Source organism: Octodon degus, unplaced genomic scaffold, assembly GCF_000260255.1.
Source record: "Octodon degus isolate 3935 unplaced genomic scaffold, OctDeg1.0 scaffold00026, whole genome shotgun sequence".
Taxonomy (NCBI): domain Eukaryota; kingdom Metazoa; phylum Chordata; class Mammalia; order Rodentia; family Octodontidae; genus Octodon; species Octodon degus.
In genome coordinates this window covers 10,442,870-10,459,947 of record NW_004524602.1, presented here as the reverse complement: position 1 = coordinate 10,459,947, position 17,078 = coordinate 10,442,870, and the positions used below count along the sequence as shown (strand labels likewise).

The following is a 17,078-nucleotide window of genomic DNA, read 5'->3' as shown; positions in this document are numbered from 1 at the left end:
TGGAGGAAAAGAATAGGCATCTACAAAAGAGTATCATACTGGGTGTGGTGGTACACACCCATAATCCTAGTACTAGGGAGGCTGAGGCAGGAGGATTTTGAATTCAAGGCCAGCTTGGGTTATGCAGTGAGACACTACCTCAAAAAGTAAAATAAGGAGCAAACAAACAAACCTAACCATGAACATCATCCTTAGCATTCCACGGTGAAGTGGTCAAGTGGAGATGGAGCGGGAGGAGTGGGGAGGGAAAGAGTGTGGCTGACGGGCAGGAGGCGCCAGTGGTGCGCGAGGGCAGTGGAGAGGCGCATCTGAAGGCCCCGGACATGCCAAACCATTTTCTGAGGCCAGGCCATCCCTGGGTGGGATTCTGTGTTCCCGAGGTGTCTCTAGGCAAGTGGGGACGGGGGACAGAGGTTGAGGTTTTCTCTGTGACAGTTCCTGACTCCTGTCTCTGCTTCCCACTGTCCTTCCCATCTGCAGCCAGATGACGGGGCTGTTCCGGCAGATGAGCACCAGGACCAGAAGAAGCTGAAGGTGGGTGCTGCGCGGAATCTGCCAGTGGGGACATCGCAGGGTCTCTGCCTCAGCACTGTGGACCCTGGCTAGGCTCAGGCCTGGGGGCACCTGTGCTGCCAGGAGCTGTCGGCTCTCCTCAGGTGACCTTCCCTAATTTGGGAGCTACGTCCTGAACATTACAGCAGGCCCTGTTACTGGCCCACGGCCTCAGGTTCTACATCTGTGAGATGACTCTTTGGCCCAGATGAACCCAAGTCCGACTTTACAGCCCTGTCTTGTATGGTTGTGTGATATAAAAGCCCAAAGACTTGTGGTTTTAGACTGCTCTGGAACCAAGAGAAAAACATGAGGAGCACTGGAGGGAAGGGGGGTCCAGGACAGTGGCGGCCTCACTCACTGTCTTTGGCCTGTGGGTTATGCATGGAAAGAATTGTGGGGACTTTGAAAGCAGCAGCTGGGGCCTACGACCTCCCTTGTCCACAGGAAATCTCCGCTCCTACTGTGAGGTGTCACTAGAGCCACTAGATGGCAGAAGGGTTTAGACAGAGAGGTGAGGGAGACCCTGCGCAGGTGCCAAGCGCTGCCTAGGGATGCTCCATTGTAAATCAGATGGCCTTTCTATGGGTGTCACTATGAATAAGTGCGTGTCACGTCTGTCTGTGTACAGTAGAGACGTGTGGCTGCCCGTGAAGGCCTCTGAGCATGCGGTAGGAAATAAAACGGGGCTGGCAGTCAGCAGACTTGGGTGCCTGTCTGACTTCTGTTTGCTCCCCGTGTGTGTGACCTTGGGTTCACCTCTTGGCCTCTTGGAATTTTCCTTCCTATTCTGTAGGTGGGGGGATCACGGCCTTGCTTCTCGCTGGAGGTGAGGCAATGAAAAAAATCATGGTGCTCTGTGGACCGTAAAGGGCTGTGCCCATGCGCAGAGGGTTGTCTGCGGGCTGTGGGCTAGAAGGTGTTTCTAGGAGGATGTACTTGGGTAACGCGGGGTGCTTAACCTATGTGGTCTGCTTTCACTAAGCACTTGGGGCTTGTGCAGGACATGGTGAGCCAGTCCAGAGGGGCAAGTGGAGGCTATGGAGGAAGCAGTGTGGGTGAAAGAAGTGGGGAGCCCAGGAGCAGGGCTGATCCCCGATCCCTGCAGGTAGGAAGCAGCGGTGTGTGTGGCTCCTCCCTGGTCGGGCAGGGGCCCACTGAGGCCTCTGTGGCTCTCCCCTTGCTCAGTTCCCGTTCGCGCTGTCCCGAGGGAGCAGCTCAGCCTCGCTGCACAACAGCACCATCCGCACCACCATCTACCAGCTCATGCTCCACAGTCTGGACCCCATGGGGGAAGGTAAGCAGGGCCCCCACACCTGCTGGCCTGCCCTCCTGCGGTTGCAGAAGCACTGGGACTTGCAGGGGTGAGAGGCAGTGGGCTGGGGGGGGGGAGAGAAGAGCAGCAGGGAGAAGAGTGGGAGGTACATGTCAGACAGCTGGGGAGACAGGGAGGCGACAAGGTAGGGAACTCACCAAGAGAGGGCACATGCAACATGGATGCTAAAGTTCAGGTTCCTGGTCTATCCTGGGCCAGCCCTGAGTCCCACAGAGCGTCTCTAGCCAAGTGGCCGGTTACGTCCAGGACAACCTCCTCTAGGACCCACAGCCCAGGAGCTCGCCTCAGTTCTTCGCGCTCAACTCACACCCTGCCAGGAATCCTGAGGGCCACCCTGGAAGCTGCTAGGGATGTGTCCGAGGTTGGGGAGCAGAAGACTGCATCCAAAGCGCAGGGAGCACCACCTCTGAAGTTGCCAGCTGACAGCAGTAGCTAGGAGCTGCACCACCTGCCTTGCAAGCCCTGCCTCTGTCTCCTTTTCCAGAGAGCTGCCCAGCATGCTCCTTGGGCTCTGATGGTACCCTATGGAGCCAATCCTACTCTCCTCAGCTCCATTCTCTGGGCCTAAGCATGAGGCCACTGGAGAAGGGCTGGCCCCTTGGGGATGGCCATGGGCTTGGGGTGCAGTGGGCAAGACAGCTGAGGGCTGAGCCAAAAATGAAAGGGTAGAAAGAGCCCTGGAACCTGGGAGCACCCTGCCTTGCCTTGCCGGTTCAGAATTTTGGAGGTTTAGAATTTTCATCACACACACTGGGGGTCAGGTTTGTTTAAACCAAGTATACTGTCCTGTGATAAGCAGCATCAAAGACAAGGTGATGGAAAGCTCCTGAGAAGCTCCCCAGGTGAGAGGGGGCACCCATGAGGATCAGCTCCAGAGAAACAGGGCCTGGGGCTTCAGAGCTCAGTGGGAAGCACCGGCAGCCTCTGGGCGGTGAGTGCTGGGGCATCTGTGGCTGGTCACTGTGGAAAGCTGTGATTTGCTCACTCTTGGCCATTCCCAGAGGAACCACTGACTCTGTCCTTAAGATAAAGACCCAAATGGAGCCAGGGTTCCCTTCCTGGGCCATTGCCATGACCAAGTTCCCCGCTGGCCTACTTGTCCTAATGGGATTATGTGATGTCCAGGCCAGGCGGAGCACAGAGGAGATTGATGCTAAGGAGATGATCGGCTGCAGGGAGAGGGCATGTGAGAAGGCACTTTGGGAGCTGCCAGTTACCCAGGGAGACCAGCATGCTTGGTACGCAATCCTGCTCAGAGATCCACTGACTCTGCACCCTCAGACTCTGTCCCGGAGAGACTGGGGCCTCCCAGGACCTCCCTGCAAGACTCTCCAGACATGTTTTGTGTGCCACATGCTATTTCCAGATGGCCATCCAGATGTTTCCTGGGCTCTGTTCCACAGAACAGAGCATAAAAGAGGCACCTGTGGTCTGCACATCAGCTTCCATGACGGGGTTTTCCCGCCTAGGACTCTGCCTCTCCTGGCAGTTTCCCTAAGCAGTGTGCGTGGAGACCTGCACCTGCCTGCTCCTCTCAGGGGTGGGGCAATGGGATGCAAGGGCTTGTGATGAAGCGAGTAAGGGAGCTTAGTGCTTCTTGCCAGTCCCTCCAGTCAACAGCCGGCTCGGTACACGTTCTTGATACCAGGACAGGAGCTGAGGCATCTTCCACAGGACAGCTATACTCTGCTCAATGCGGACCACAGATCACAGGGCTTGATCATCGCCCAGGGGGCATGAGATGTCTGGATGAGGGAGGCAGTGACCTGCCATCTTGGTTCCTAGGAGGATCTGTGGGACCACTGGACACTTTGAGGGACCCCAGGCACCACAGCAGTGGTTCTGAAGAGGCAGCTATGGTTGTGCCAACTTGGACAGTTTAGGGGACAGGAGGAGAGGGCGAAATTCCAGAACAGCTTATGTATTTCCTGCCCCACCCCCGACAGAAGCTTTGGGCCACCCAGCTTCTTGGCCTGTACTGCCTCAGTTTCCTCACTGGTGTCTACATCAGGGACAGGATCTCTCTGAGGTCCCTTAGAACTCAGACCTTCTGGAACACTGGATCTTGTTGATGAGGGTTGTTTCCTGGGTGGGAAAGCAGCTCTAGCGACTGTATTAACACCCTGGTCACAGAGCTTATAGCACCCACCCCTTGCATAGTGGCTCCTGGGGCCAGGAGCTGTTTCAAACACACTCATACATGGAGTGACTTACTCTGTTGACAGATCTAGAAGATTTTTACTGATGAAGTCTCAGGTCCCGAGAGCTTAAGGAGCCACCCAGCTAGGTCCACAGCTATGGTACAAGTGACAGAGCTGGAGCCACAGCCCTGATGCCCGGCTGAGAGTCCATGCTAAGAGAGACCAGCACTTGGCACCGAGTGTGTCACAGGGTTGCCTTGCAGGGAGAGCACAAGCACCCCAGTGCCCACGGCGCACAGTCAGCCCAGGGCCTCGCACACATGGCAGGCACTTACCACCTCGCACTTGTGCCATTTTCTGCGCCCCCTTCCATATCCCGGGCGGCACTGGGAGCAGTGTTCTCACGTACTACTGCCTGTCAGACTGTCTCGCTTTCCTCTCCTACCTTGAAAGGACGGGAGTAAAAGGCCTCACACATGCCCTGGAACACAGTCACCTTGAAGGACGCTGCCATCCCTGGTCCCTCCTGAAGCCAGGGCCACCCCACTGAGTGCATGTTGTTCCGTGGCCTCCAGTGCACCACAACTGGACGGTCTGCTCTAGCTCCTGGTGTCTGGGGCCGAGTGCTTGCTGACTGACTGGAGAGCAGCGGCCTGTGAGCACGGCTGCCTGCTGTTGCCCTGGGAAGCGTGCCTGCTCAGCTGACTAAGCAGTGGGGACAGTAGGGACAGCACACAACAGGGACAGGACAGTGGTCGTAGATGTGTTTCCTTTCTCGTTTGCAGCCCGCCCCTCCAAGGACAAAGAGAGTATGACTCATGAGGCCAGAGCCCAACCCCAGGTCAAAGCAGAGAGCAAAGCAGAGAGCAAAGCAGAAGGTGAGAGGAGGGCCAGCCCAGGGGGTTTTCTCCTGCTACCTCCCGCCTCCAGTCACCACCAGCCCCAGGTCAGGCATTCAGGCTCCTGGCTTAGCCTTTCTGAACCTGTCAGTCCCACAGAGACAATCAGCCTGCCCTGGTGCCTCCTCCTCATGTGCGTTTTCCAACATGGCTGCCCTGAGTACGCTCCACTGGCCTTCTCTGTGTTCTCCTTGAGGGGCAGGTAAGGGAAGGCCAGGGCCTTGTTGAGCTCCCACTTGTTTTTGCAAAATCTCATTCCAAATGAGACTCTGTTGGACTATTTGTTTTTCCTGTCACTTCTATACAAGGACTGTGTTACCAGTGACTGACCTGAAACCAGCAACCCCAGATAGCGAAGGCTACCAGGGGTGTGGTGACACAGAAATCCAGAATGAGGTCAGAGTCAAGTGACTTGCCCAAAGCCACACAGCTAAGATGTGAGAGAGCCTGTACTTGAACAGCTCTCCAGCCTTTCCAAGTCATCCTTAAGCTCAATCCTCTTCCATGGGCCTGCCTTTGAAATCAGCAGGATTCTTTCTAAAGGATCCATTAGACCCCGAGCACCGGGAACTTTGCACATTCTCTGCTTCTTGTGTCAGAGCTGCTCACAGCATCCATGGCCACAATGGCAGCAAAGTCTGGATACAGAGGAGCAGGGGTGGTCATGTTCCCTCTGCACCTGTCAGGAGACAGGGCAAGGACCAGTCACATCACAATCATCTTACTTTCCTTACCAAGAGATTTCCCAAACAGATCTCCTGAGTCTCCGCTGCCCTGAAGCCACTTACCAGCTTCTGACCTAACCCATGTTTGTCCTTTAAAGAGGAGGAGCCAGTCGAGCTCCCTGCGGTCACGGTCACACCAGCCCCTGCTCCAGACATTCAGGGAGATGAGGAGGAGGATCCTGGAGGCCAGGTAGGCGCTCAGTTTCTGCATAGGTGGAGGGATTTAAGAGGTCCAAGGAAGGACTTTCTAGCCAAAAATATGTCCTCCCCGGAGGCCTGAAATCCTATGTGAGGTTTAGTTATACAGGGTAAGCTTTACCTTTCTTTGAAATCATTTGAAAAATACAGGGATCTCCTGGGGCCAATTTGCTGTGAACATCTTGTACTGTGAGGTGCCACACGCAGTGAGGACGTAAGGAATGGCCAGACAGTTCGTCAGCAGTGGGGACAGTGAGACAAGCCAGCTCCAGACACCAGGGGGCTAAGATGCAGGAGCAAGGTGCCTTAGAACCTTCCAGGTCCTGCTGCTTCTCATCTGCAGAGTCCTGACGCTCTGTCTTTACAACCTCCCCTTCCTCCATGCTCTGGTCAAAGTTAGTTTCTTGTCTGTGTGCTTTTTTTGTCCCTGGGACTTGGCCCATCTTCAGATTATCTCATCTTTTCTTGCTTCCCAGGCCCAGCGTAAATGGCTCCTTTCCAAGGCAGCTTCCCTGGGCACCCCAACTTAGAAGGATGCTTTGCATCTGTCCTGGGCCTCCTAGCCCTGCTCCCTCTGTATTTAGAGCCTCTGAGGGCAGGATTGTCTAGACCATCTCAGTCTATCCTGGAGGGAGATGTCCAGTGAAGTGACTGATGGTAAATAAACATTCAGTCTGCAAGTTCCATCTGTTTGGGTTTTTATTCAACACCCAGCAGCACTATGCTTCATCCACAACTCTGTTCTTTAGGGTTCAGCATCAAAGCCATCTTCCTGTATCCTGAGTAAGCCCAGCATAGCCACCCATGTGGGAAGGGTTAAAGGATATAGAATCATATGCAAGGAGGCTTGGTCTCAAAAGGCCGTAGGCTGGTGAGGGCCTCTGTGACCCGAGGGCTTCTCCTTCCTTTTGCTGCCCTCCCTCAAGGCCCCTTCTCTGTGAGCAGGCTCTGTGTCTTGTCCTCTCTTATCAGCCTGGCTTCAAAGTTTTCCTTATTGGTGTACAACACTGAAGTGTTGCCCCATCCACATTCCATAGGGGACCAAGCAGATTGGTTCTCGGTCTTTTTTTGGGGGGAGGGTACAAGGAATTGAACTCAAGACCTTGTGCTTGTCAGGGAGGTACTGTGCCACTGAGCTGTATCTCTGGCCCCATGGCTCTTTGTTCAACCAAAACTATAGGCCAGGAATCTAGCTCCTACACAGTCAGCCATGGCCAGGGATTGGGGTGCCTGGATTCCAAGTGGAAGAAAGGAACCTTCAGTTTTGCTGGGGCTATTGGGGGTGACAGTCCTCAGAGATGACAGTGTTGTATTTAATGATTTAATTATATGTCATCTCCTCCAGAAAATCTATTCTTGATGAGAACAGAGAGCAAGAGTTATTTCCGCCTAAAATCCTCTCCTCTATCCCTAAGTTCAAGCACAGTCAATGGTAATAACGGCTTCTCCAGTTCTCAAGGGATGGCTGTACATTAGAATAATTTGGGGAAGTTTAAAAAATTGGCTCCATCTCAACCAATAAAGTTAGAGGATCTGGGGTTGGTCCTTAGGCATCAGTGGTTTTAAAAGATTTCCAGTGATTTCAGTACGCAGCAGAATTCAGAATCACTAACTGTCCTTTGGGGGCACTGTCAGTACTGTGGCATCCGCTACAGAAGTCATATTTGTGTTTACTCCACGAACTCACAGCCCAGGTAATTGCTCAGGGGCCTGGACTAGCACGGTATAGGTTAGCTGAGAAAGTACTGTGAGGAGCCTGAGGGTGCGTGACTTCAGTGTGGACAGTCTGCGGATCCTGAACAGCCGTGTGCAGATGAGGGCATCAGGAGCCTGCGGAATGCCTTAGGTCACTGGCATCCAATCCCAGGATCCTATTTCAACTGGTACACGAAGACCAGGAAATCTGTATTTCTCATGAGCTCCCAGGTCATCAGGTTTTGGAGCCGAAGGTCACATTCAGTCCTGGCACTTATCTGTAAAGCAAGGTGACTTGGGGTGAAGAGTAAACAACTGGACTATACCTAGTCAAATCCCAACCTTGTCACTTGCAAACTCTGTAGGCCATAAGCAAATTCTTTATCTTCTGTAGACCCTAATGTCCCCATCTGTATATAATTATAATGAATATAATTATATTGATATTATGAATTAACTGACTCACAAGTTGTGACAAATGCTATTACTAACAAGCCAATTATCATGGTGCCTGGCACATAAATATATGCACTACACAGTATCATCAGTTGGCACCTACAAGGTGCCATTGCTATGCTGTATGTAACGATGCGAGAGTTAGTGGACTCCGCAGGGTGTCGTAACTGCCGAAGGATATCAAGGCAGGTTAGGCAACGTAATGGGAGCCTGGTATCGAAGACAAGGGAGCTGATGGACTGAGTCCACTCTGCGCATGCTCCGTGTTCCGTTGGGTCCGTCCTCTCAAAGGGCAGAGAATGAGTGGAGGAGTGACTGAAGGTCTGGGGATCTTTTTTTTTTTTGGCTCAGGATGCCTTCAGGCCAGGTTTAGTAAGGCTTGAGGATCTGGGGATCAAACCACAGCAACCTGAGCCTGACTGCTCTGTTTAAGCAGTCAAGGCCTGGGGATCTTTAGCCCAGGCAAGACCGCTGTCCTGTGGAAGGGTAATTCGGCTTGTTCTGGCAGAAGTTTGATATAAACATCAAATCAAGTGAAGTGTCAAAGATGGCATAAACTGCTTTATGTGGACAGTTCTCAGCACTGGAAATGACCAAGTAAAAGGTGGACAACCGCTGAGTAGGAATGTTGTTGAATAACTGTGGTAGTTTTCTCTTTAAGTGTGTAGGTAAAGTCCGAGAAAAACCAAACTGAGCTGCATGCATAAAGCTTGGAAGGGAAACAGAATAGTTACAAGTTAACCTGTTGGCTCTGGATTGCAGGATGACATGGCTGGAACTGAGAATGGAGGCGAAACAACAGGTGAAGAGGGTGAAACTGCGGAGAAAAGTGGAGGGGAAGTTCCTCCAGACGGGGAAGGGGAAACAGCAGAAGAAGGAAAAGATGAACATGAAGACAAAATTAAGCCAGAGGGAAAAGACTATGAAAGTGAAACTGAGGCAGAAGGAAAAGGTGAACAGGAAGATGAAATCCAAGCAGAAGATGGTGACATGCAAGGGGAAGGGGAAGCTGAAGCCCCAGAAGTCAAGTGTGAAAATCAGAAAGATGAAAATGAAATCCAAGCAGAAGATGGTGACATGCAAGGGGAAGGGGAAGCTGAAGCCCAAGAAGTCAAGTGTGAAAATCAGGAAGACAAAAATGAGAAAGATGCAGATGGTGAGGGGGGCAGTGATGGAAGTGACACTGAGGAGGACGATGAAGAGGAAGAGGATGAAGAGGATGAAGAGGAGGAAGAGGGGGAGGATGAAGAGGAACACGAGGAGCCTCTGTCCCTGGACTGGCCTGAGACCAGGCAGAAGCAGGCCATTTACCTCTTCCTCTTGCCCATTGTGTTCCCACTGTGGCTGACGGTGCCCGACGTTCGGAGGGAGGTGAGTGTACCCAGTCCCTCTCCAGGTGTCTCCAGGGCTCAAGAGGCAGCAGATGGGAAAGGCAGCATGGCAGGGCACTAGCCCTGTGAGGAGGTGGGATGCAAATGTGGCTCTGGAGGGGATCCTGCTTGGGGACATCCATGGGATTGGGGGCCTCAGACCATACTTGTATCCTAGGTCCACCATCACATGCAGCACTTGTCTTGGCTTCTTGATTTGTACTTGGGAATGACGCCACTGCATAGCTTTGGCATTTCATGGGGGTATTCTGAGAACTGGGGGTGACAGCTGCTATTTCAACATTCTTATTTGAAGGGAAAGGTCTAACGTCTTCCACTCAAAGGCAGCTCCTGTTCTGTCTCTGGGGCAAGAGGGGATGTGTGTGGGGGGTGCAAAAGCCCAGCTGAATGCCTAGACGGGTCTGCTGCTGGGCCAGCAAATAGTCTACTTCAGTCCAGTGGCTGCCGGGCCCTTCTCTGGGCCTCCTGACCCCAGTTCTTGCCCATCCATCTTAAGGCCCTCCTGGGAGAGGGCATTTCTGGATCATTCTCCAGGGTCCATTGAAGGGCCAAAGGCCTTCAGCTTCTATGACTTATTTTTTTTCCTTTTTCAACTTTCCTACAGGAGTCTAGGAAGTTTTTTGTCATCACCTTCCTGGGATCCATCATTTGGATAGCCATGTTCTCCTATCTCATGGTGTGGTGGGCTCACCAGGTGAGTGAACAGCAGAAGTCACTCCTGTGCCAGCAGGTCACAGGGTCCCCTCTGCACCTCCAGATTGCGTTCCAGCACTTAGTGATTATCAAATATCAAGTGGACGTGTGCAGTTTCTACCTTACTCATAAAAGCTCAGAAAGCATAATTTTTTTATTCCACTGAGGGCTCCTTAGGGTGGCTTTCCTGTCTTAGATGACGTCCCTACCATAGCAGGTCAGGGGGTCCTGAGTGTTCTGACCGCAGCCAACTCTGTCCTCTTACCTCTTTCCCTGCTTTCTCCCCTGTGCTGACAGTCAGCTCAGCTCTGAGTGCTCTGGCACGTCGCCATCGAGCACTCATGGCTTCCATCTGGAGCTGCGTGTGGAACTGTACGACTGCCAGCCTTCTCACCTGGCTCTGTGGGGCTCTGCTCATACTTTATCAGCCCGAGTGCCTGGCACACAGCAGGGCCCCCACTTCCGACATGGAAATGCTAACTCGCATACGGCTTCAGAAGGGCAGTTCTTAGGGGAACTGCTGGAGACGGTGAGGGGCAGATCCGGTCTCAGGCTTAGTCCAGTATAGAGAAGGCAGCGCGGGTTCCCTGTGGCCTGGAGCAGGGTCCTCCCTCTTTCCCCTGTGGCCACTTCTGGTCCTCAGAGTGCTGAACTCCTAGGAAGGTGCTGTTAGTACAGTAGCACGCAGTTAGTTCTTCACCTGCTGTTGCCATGGTTTTTGTGACTGCTGCTGTTTTTTAGGTTGGTGAAACAATAGGGATTTCAGAAGAGATCATGGGCTTGACAATTCTGGCAGCAGGCACATCAATTCCTGACCTCATCACCAGTGTGATCGTTGCTCGGAAAGGCCTGGGAGACATGGCTGTGTCAAGCTCAGTGGGCAGTAACATATTCGACATCACTGTGGGGTGAGTGGCAGCGCTACCTTCCAAGGCATATTAGATACAACTGGAGCACACTGCCTTGCCTCTGTTTTCTGGATTTCTGCTTCATTCACTGTGCAAAAGGGGTATTTATGTTGCTAGTTTCTCCAAAACAACAAAGTAGGCCCTTGTCTTTCAACACAGCCAGTTGGAAATAATAGAACTAAAATGCTGTCTGAAGCTACCCACGGTACAGAGGTAGGAGGATCCTGAATTTGAGGCCAGCCCAGGCAATTTAGCAAGACTCTATCTTAAAAAGAAAAAAAAAAAAAAAGCTGTCTGAAATGTAACTGATTGAAATTTGCAGATGAATTGAAAAGTGGAGTCCATTTCATTTTAAAATATAGTCAAGTACAGACGCTGACGGTGGTGGAGGGGAGGCTGAAAGGGATCATTTCAGTCTTGATCCTGCGCTTTTCATGTGGCCTCCTGCTGGGCCAGCAGCTCTCAAATGTCTTCTTTACCCATCCTTTTCCCAGCCCCCATCTTGTCAGAGGTTATTTCCACTTCCCCAGCAAGTTCTGGACTTGGTCCTTCAATCTGTAGGTGTAGGTGCGTATTAGTGGGGTGGTAGTAAAAAGGCATACGAGAACCCTGGCCGCTAAGGAACCAACTAAATCAGCTAACCTGGGCCAGTGATAGAAGTCCTGAAGCTGTCGGGGGAAAGGCCAGCTCAGAACCAGCGTGCTCATTTTCATCTGAGCTCTCTCACTCCCACAGCTCTCTCACTCCGAGTTCTCAGACAAGCACTTGAATTTCCTGGCACCTTAAATTTCATCATCTATAAAGTGGGGCTAATAATTTCTGCTTTACTTTGTAGCTTTGTGCATGTATAAAAAGTGCCTTACAAACTTAAAATGCCAATTAAGCAGATGGAATTCTTACAAACATTACGAATATTCACACTGTTTCTTAATCTGCAGCCTGCCAGTCCCTTGGTTGCTTTTCTCCCTTATCAACGCGTTGCAGCCAGTTCCTGTCAGCAGCAATGGTTTGTTCTGTGCGATTGTCCTGCTTTTCCTCATGCTTCTGTTTGTCATCTCTTCAATTGCATCGTGCAAATGGAGAATGAACAAGATCCTGGGCTTCACCATGTTCCTTCTTTACTTTGTGTTCCTGATCATCAGTGTGATGCTAGAAGATCGAATCATCTCCTGCCCTGTGTCTGTCTGAGTCAAGGCTGACCTGTGCACAAAGGACGTGGGGGGAACCGGGCCAGCAGTTCCTGGACCTGTCGTCAGAGTAAGGATAACATGATCCAGGACAGTGGAGCAAGCAGCCCAGAGTCTCTGGTGACAATGTGACTTGGGCCTGACCCACATCTTTGGAAACACCTGCAGCTCTCTGTGGATTAAGGAACCTCGTGCCTGGAGGTGGCAGCTGTACCCCAACTCAAGCACACAGCTATCACATGGAGGCAGGGGGAACCCTGCAGCCAGACATGGGGGAGGGACTGCACAGCAGCAATAACCTGAGCTCTCTGGCTCACATTTAGTTACCTGGTCGTTCCCGAAGAGCCCCTGCCCAAAGATGCCCCTGACCATTTAGATGGGTCTAAATCTCACTTCCTGGCCCTGCCCAAGCACACACTGCAGTTTGCTATGTCCTCTCTTTCTGTTCAAAGGTGAATTTCTATGAGGTTTGCAATCACTACAGATTTGGTTATTATACGGCTAAGGCTACGAGAAAAAATGGGTAACAGAATCAGTTAGCATTTTTCATCAATCCAGTGAAGTATACACCAATATTTTCTAGCTTAAAGGGAAGGCATTAGCTTTTACTGTTGCATTTCTGGAAGGTGAAATTCAAACACAAAACAGAGAAGTGAAAATTTAATTTTCTTTTGATTTGGAAGAAGTGGAGAACTGAAAAGTACTCTAAGGGCTATTTAAAAATCTGTACATACTAGGAATTCATGTTGCCTCCATCAGTGGTCACCTGAGGGATTAGGCACTGAGCTGCCACGGTTCTCATTGAGCAGTGATGTGATTTTAAGGAGCTCAAAGTTGGCAGACTCACATCTGGTTTATAAAGTAAGTGATCTAGTGGGGCTGTTCTATTTCTTGTATGTCAACTTTGACAGGATTATAAGGCGGGAAGACATTTCTTGTGTGGCTTAGAAGTGGATTTTAAGGCAGTTTACACAGGGGAAATTCCAAAAGTAACACAATGAGAAGATAAGAAAAAAAAATCAGTACTTCTAAGTTAGCTACTATAAAAGACATGTGTTATCATAAACATTTGTTTAAACATTTTATGTGGATTTTGATAGCTTCATGTCACTGGTTTCAGAGCAAAAGGAGCTTAGGTGACCTCAGATTATGATGGCAAATGTGGTTTTAATTACAAGTATGAGGGATAATTCACTAAAGCAAGGGATGGTGGGAAAAAGTGATGTTAAAAAGTGTCAATCATTTGGTGTGGATGGCTATGGTGTGCGAAGAACTCCATCTTTTAAGATGAACTGGTTCATTTAATTAACTGTCTCATTGCTTTGAGGCCCATTCTTTGCAAGTAATTTTTATTAAATTCCAATAAAAATTGTGCATTCTAGTGGTATTATACTTTATAAACATCGGTGGGCTCGTTCCTCTTATGTCATTTGGTCAGGATGGTAAAGCATATGAAATTGCTGTTCTTCATTCTTGCTGCTATACTACAGTGTCTCCATATGCCAGGGCCTAAAAGGACACAAGAGGACAGAACAAGGCCTGTGGAAATGCCAGACTGCTTGGTGCTAACCTGGAGTCTGCATCAATTCCAGGTGACCTTGCGAACATCACCTCCTCACTGACAGCCTCAGATCTGATGCTGCTGGTGAGACTGAGTGAAGAGGGATGGGCAGTCAAATGTTCTGTAGGGACAGTGTGCTAAGATGTCCACTTAATAATTAAAGCCAAAATTGGGTCCCTGCCTATAATCCTAGCACTAAGGAGGCTGAGGCAGGAGGATCTCTATCCTGAGTTTGAGGCCAGCTTGGGCTACATAGTGAGATCAGGGCCAGCTTGAAGTACACAGTGAGACTCTGTCTCAATACTAATACTAATACAAATACTACTACTAATAAAATAATAATTAAAGTGACTTTCATCATCTAAGATCCTATTCTCAAACAGTGAACTAAAATTGTGGCACTTTCCTTTGCTTCCAAAAGAAGTTCTGAGGGCTGGCTAAATAGCTCAGCAGATTAAAGTGCCTATAAGCAGGCACAGGGGTCAGGAGTTTGATCCCTGGGCCTGCCATGTCAGCCCTGCCCCCAGGGTACGCTGAGACTGTGATTGAGACTGGGCATGGTGGCGCACCCCTATAATCCCAGCTCTTGGGAGGCTGTAAGCAGGCGGATCACTACAAGTCTGATCTAGTAGTGAGACCCTAAACACCCTGTAGATCCTTCCCTAAAATACAAAACAAATAAAAAAGTTCTGTTACTATACATTATAACAGGAAAGTTCAAGTACAAAAATGAAAGCTGAGTCTTGGTAGATGGGTAAGAAATTCCAGGTTTGGGAGGTGAGATTTCAGGGAGATGGAAAACGTGTAAACTTCTTTAAAAAAAATCAATTTCTTATGACTGGAAATGAAACTTTTGTTGTACATTTACAAATCTGTAACTTACTAAAATTATGCCTTTTAGAGGTAAAGTACATTTAAAAAATGTGAAGATATATTGTTTGATCCTCTCACCTGACAGGCCAAGTGATCTGTAAAGTTACCTGGGGCACATTCTAGGTTACTGATTCACCTAGACAGTCTGAACATACCAGGTTGGTGTCTGAACGCACGGGCTAGTGCGTGGGGGACTTGTTCCCCCCCCCCCCGTTGCATTTCCTCCATGGCCCTCATAACAGGTTTGCGCTAGATTTCTGAAAGTATGAAAAGGATTAAGATCATATAGTACCTGAAAAGAGATCTATGCAAAAATTTTGAAAATTGGAATGTGTTTAAACTGTTACTATACATTTTGAACATTATACTACTGTCATCAATAGATCTGAAAATAATTTTTAAAAAATCACATTGGAATTTTTTAAAATAACACTGCTTATATCACAATTACAATTTAAGATCTGAGCACCCGAAGTGCACAGGGATTAGCGTTTAATACTTAGGTCACAGCCTGGTAGATAAACAGATATAAACTGATGGGCCAATGAACACCTGTGGTTCTGACCCTTGTTTGTGGGAGGGTCCCCTGCAGATGCAGCCTGCACTGTGCTCAGGGACTTGTCACAATAAAAGATGCAAACACAGGGCCTACGGACAGGCCCATCCACTGCTCTGGGTTACGAGCGCTTGGCAGGATCCCCTGGCATAAGTCTCTCACACAACAAAAGTGCATTTCTGGCGTTCAAATCCTTTACTGTGATGAGCAGAGGAAATCCGGGGAACTTCAATTATACAAAAGCCCATCAGTTAGCCCATCAGTTTGTCACAGTAGTACATTTGAAAAGAAAATCTTGAAATCCAAACAAGGAGCCACCCAGAGGAATGGCAACTGTGGAAAGGTAGCAACAGCTTTTTCAAAAGTCTGTGACCACCTCAGAATATAAGCACATGTGTACAGACTTTCACAGAGAGGAAAACTCCTGTGTTGACTTGACACTGGTACTATTATACTCCCAAACAATTCCTCGAACAAATGGGCCTTTGCTGAGGTCAGAGGAAGAAGGCGCAGTACTATGAAAGGATCAGAAGACATTAAGTACGGAAAATATTAAGGGAACCTGGCTTGCAGCTGCTGGAGTTAATTCTGAAATAAAGCTTGGGGCTGCATCCAAGCAGGAAAGGGCAGAGCCTGCTAACTAGCACGAAGGTCGAGGGGGCTTCGGAGAGGCCGCCTGTTCTCTCTACTCTTGTTCTGAGTGAGACTGAAGTGCCCAACTGCAACTTTTTATGTGTTAGTGAAGGAAACAAAAATAAAGCTGGGCTGTTGCACATTATCAAGCGAGTATTTTCTTTCCATACACTACCAAGTATTTATAAATACAGCACAACTTCTAAAATATAGTAGTAATTATCAGCACTAAATAAAAACAATAATTTATTGTCTAAAATGTTGAGCAAACATTTTCTAGGACTATTTCTCTACATACAAAAATGGGGACACAGTAAAAAACCTTAAAATAAGCCTGTGGTTTTAGGCTTTTAAAGGAAAAAACACACTTCAGAAGAATCAGAAAAGAAAAAAAAAGACAAAATGAGAAGATGAACAGGAGCCTAAGACAGTAGGAAAAAGTTGAAATCTGAAATATGATATAAAATATTAAAGAGTGAATGGCATAGTGAGAAGTAAGCGACTGTTACTAATACAGAGCATGATTTATTTTTAACAATTAACATATAAGCAAAACTAAATAAGAAAATAAGATAACATAGTAAAAGGGCATCTCTCTCAAACATCAGTGGCCATGATTCTTCAAAATGTATGGCTGACAGCAAAAACTGAAAGGTTTGTATAGAGTTCTTTAAAGGATGATCCCTGCTGTAATTCTCTTTGAAGCAGGGTTTATCATTTTCCACTCATATTTCGGGTTTTCTTTTTGTTTGTTTGTTTATTTATTATTATTTTTGAGTGCTGGGGATTGAACCAGCTCATGCTAGGCAACTGTCCTATCTCTGAACCACATCTCCAGATCTAGGTTTTATTTTTCAAGACTTTCTGTAGTAATATTCTCTGGGGATTAAAAACAGAGGAAACAAAACTCTACCCAAAATCAAAAGCAAAAACAAAACTCAGAATTGGAGGGAGGAGAAAAAATTACATTCACTTTTCTTTTTCTTTTTTTTTTCGGAACCGGGAATTGAACTCAGGCCCTTGCGCTTGCCAGGGAAGCACTTATTCCATTGAGCAGTCTCCCCGGCCTCTAAATTCACTTTTCTAAGTGAGTTTTAGAAAGAACGGGCTTTGCCACACACTCTTTTTGTCAGATATCTGAAACCAATAAAGTATGATTTCTGAATATTGTTTGTATTAAAGAAAAAGCAATAGCGCCAGCTATTCTTATTTTTTTTTTAAATATTTATTTATTTATTTATGTGTGTGTGTGTGTGGCCAGCTCAGCCCACCAG

At 48.8% G+C, this 17,078-nt stretch overlaps 1 protein-coding gene across 6 annotated transcripts in view; it reads left to right on the top strand.

Moving 5' to 3' along the window:
- The window catches only part of Slc24a1 (solute carrier family 24 member 1), a 31,928-nt gene that overhangs the window by 12,676 nt on the left and 2,174 nt on the right, over positions 1 to 17,078 (top strand). Inside the window, exons 2-10 of one of the 6 annotated variants that reach the window (XM_004628804.2) lie at positions 481 to 534; positions 1,741 to 1,849; positions 4,815 to 4,895; positions 5,752 to 5,843; positions 8,765 to 8,987; positions 9,048 to 9,373; positions 9,998 to 10,087; positions 10,828 to 10,994; positions 11,933 to 13,588. In XM_004628804.2, coding sequence (XP_004628861.1) covers positions 481 to 534; positions 1,741 to 1,849; positions 4,815 to 4,895; positions 5,752 to 5,843; positions 8,765 to 8,987; positions 9,048 to 9,373; positions 9,998 to 10,087; positions 10,828 to 10,994; positions 11,933 to 12,182 — 1,392 coding nt within the window. In that variant the 3' untranslated portion in view covers positions 12,183 to 13,588. Of the gene's footprint in view, positions 1 to 480; positions 535 to 1,436; positions 1,850 to 4,814; positions 4,908 to 5,751; positions 5,844 to 8,764; positions 9,374 to 9,997; positions 10,088 to 10,827; positions 10,995 to 11,932; positions 13,589 to 17,078 lie in introns of those variants that run through there. The other 5 variants (XM_004628805.2, XM_012514161.2, XM_023712456.1 and 2 more) reach the window with 5 other exon arrangements.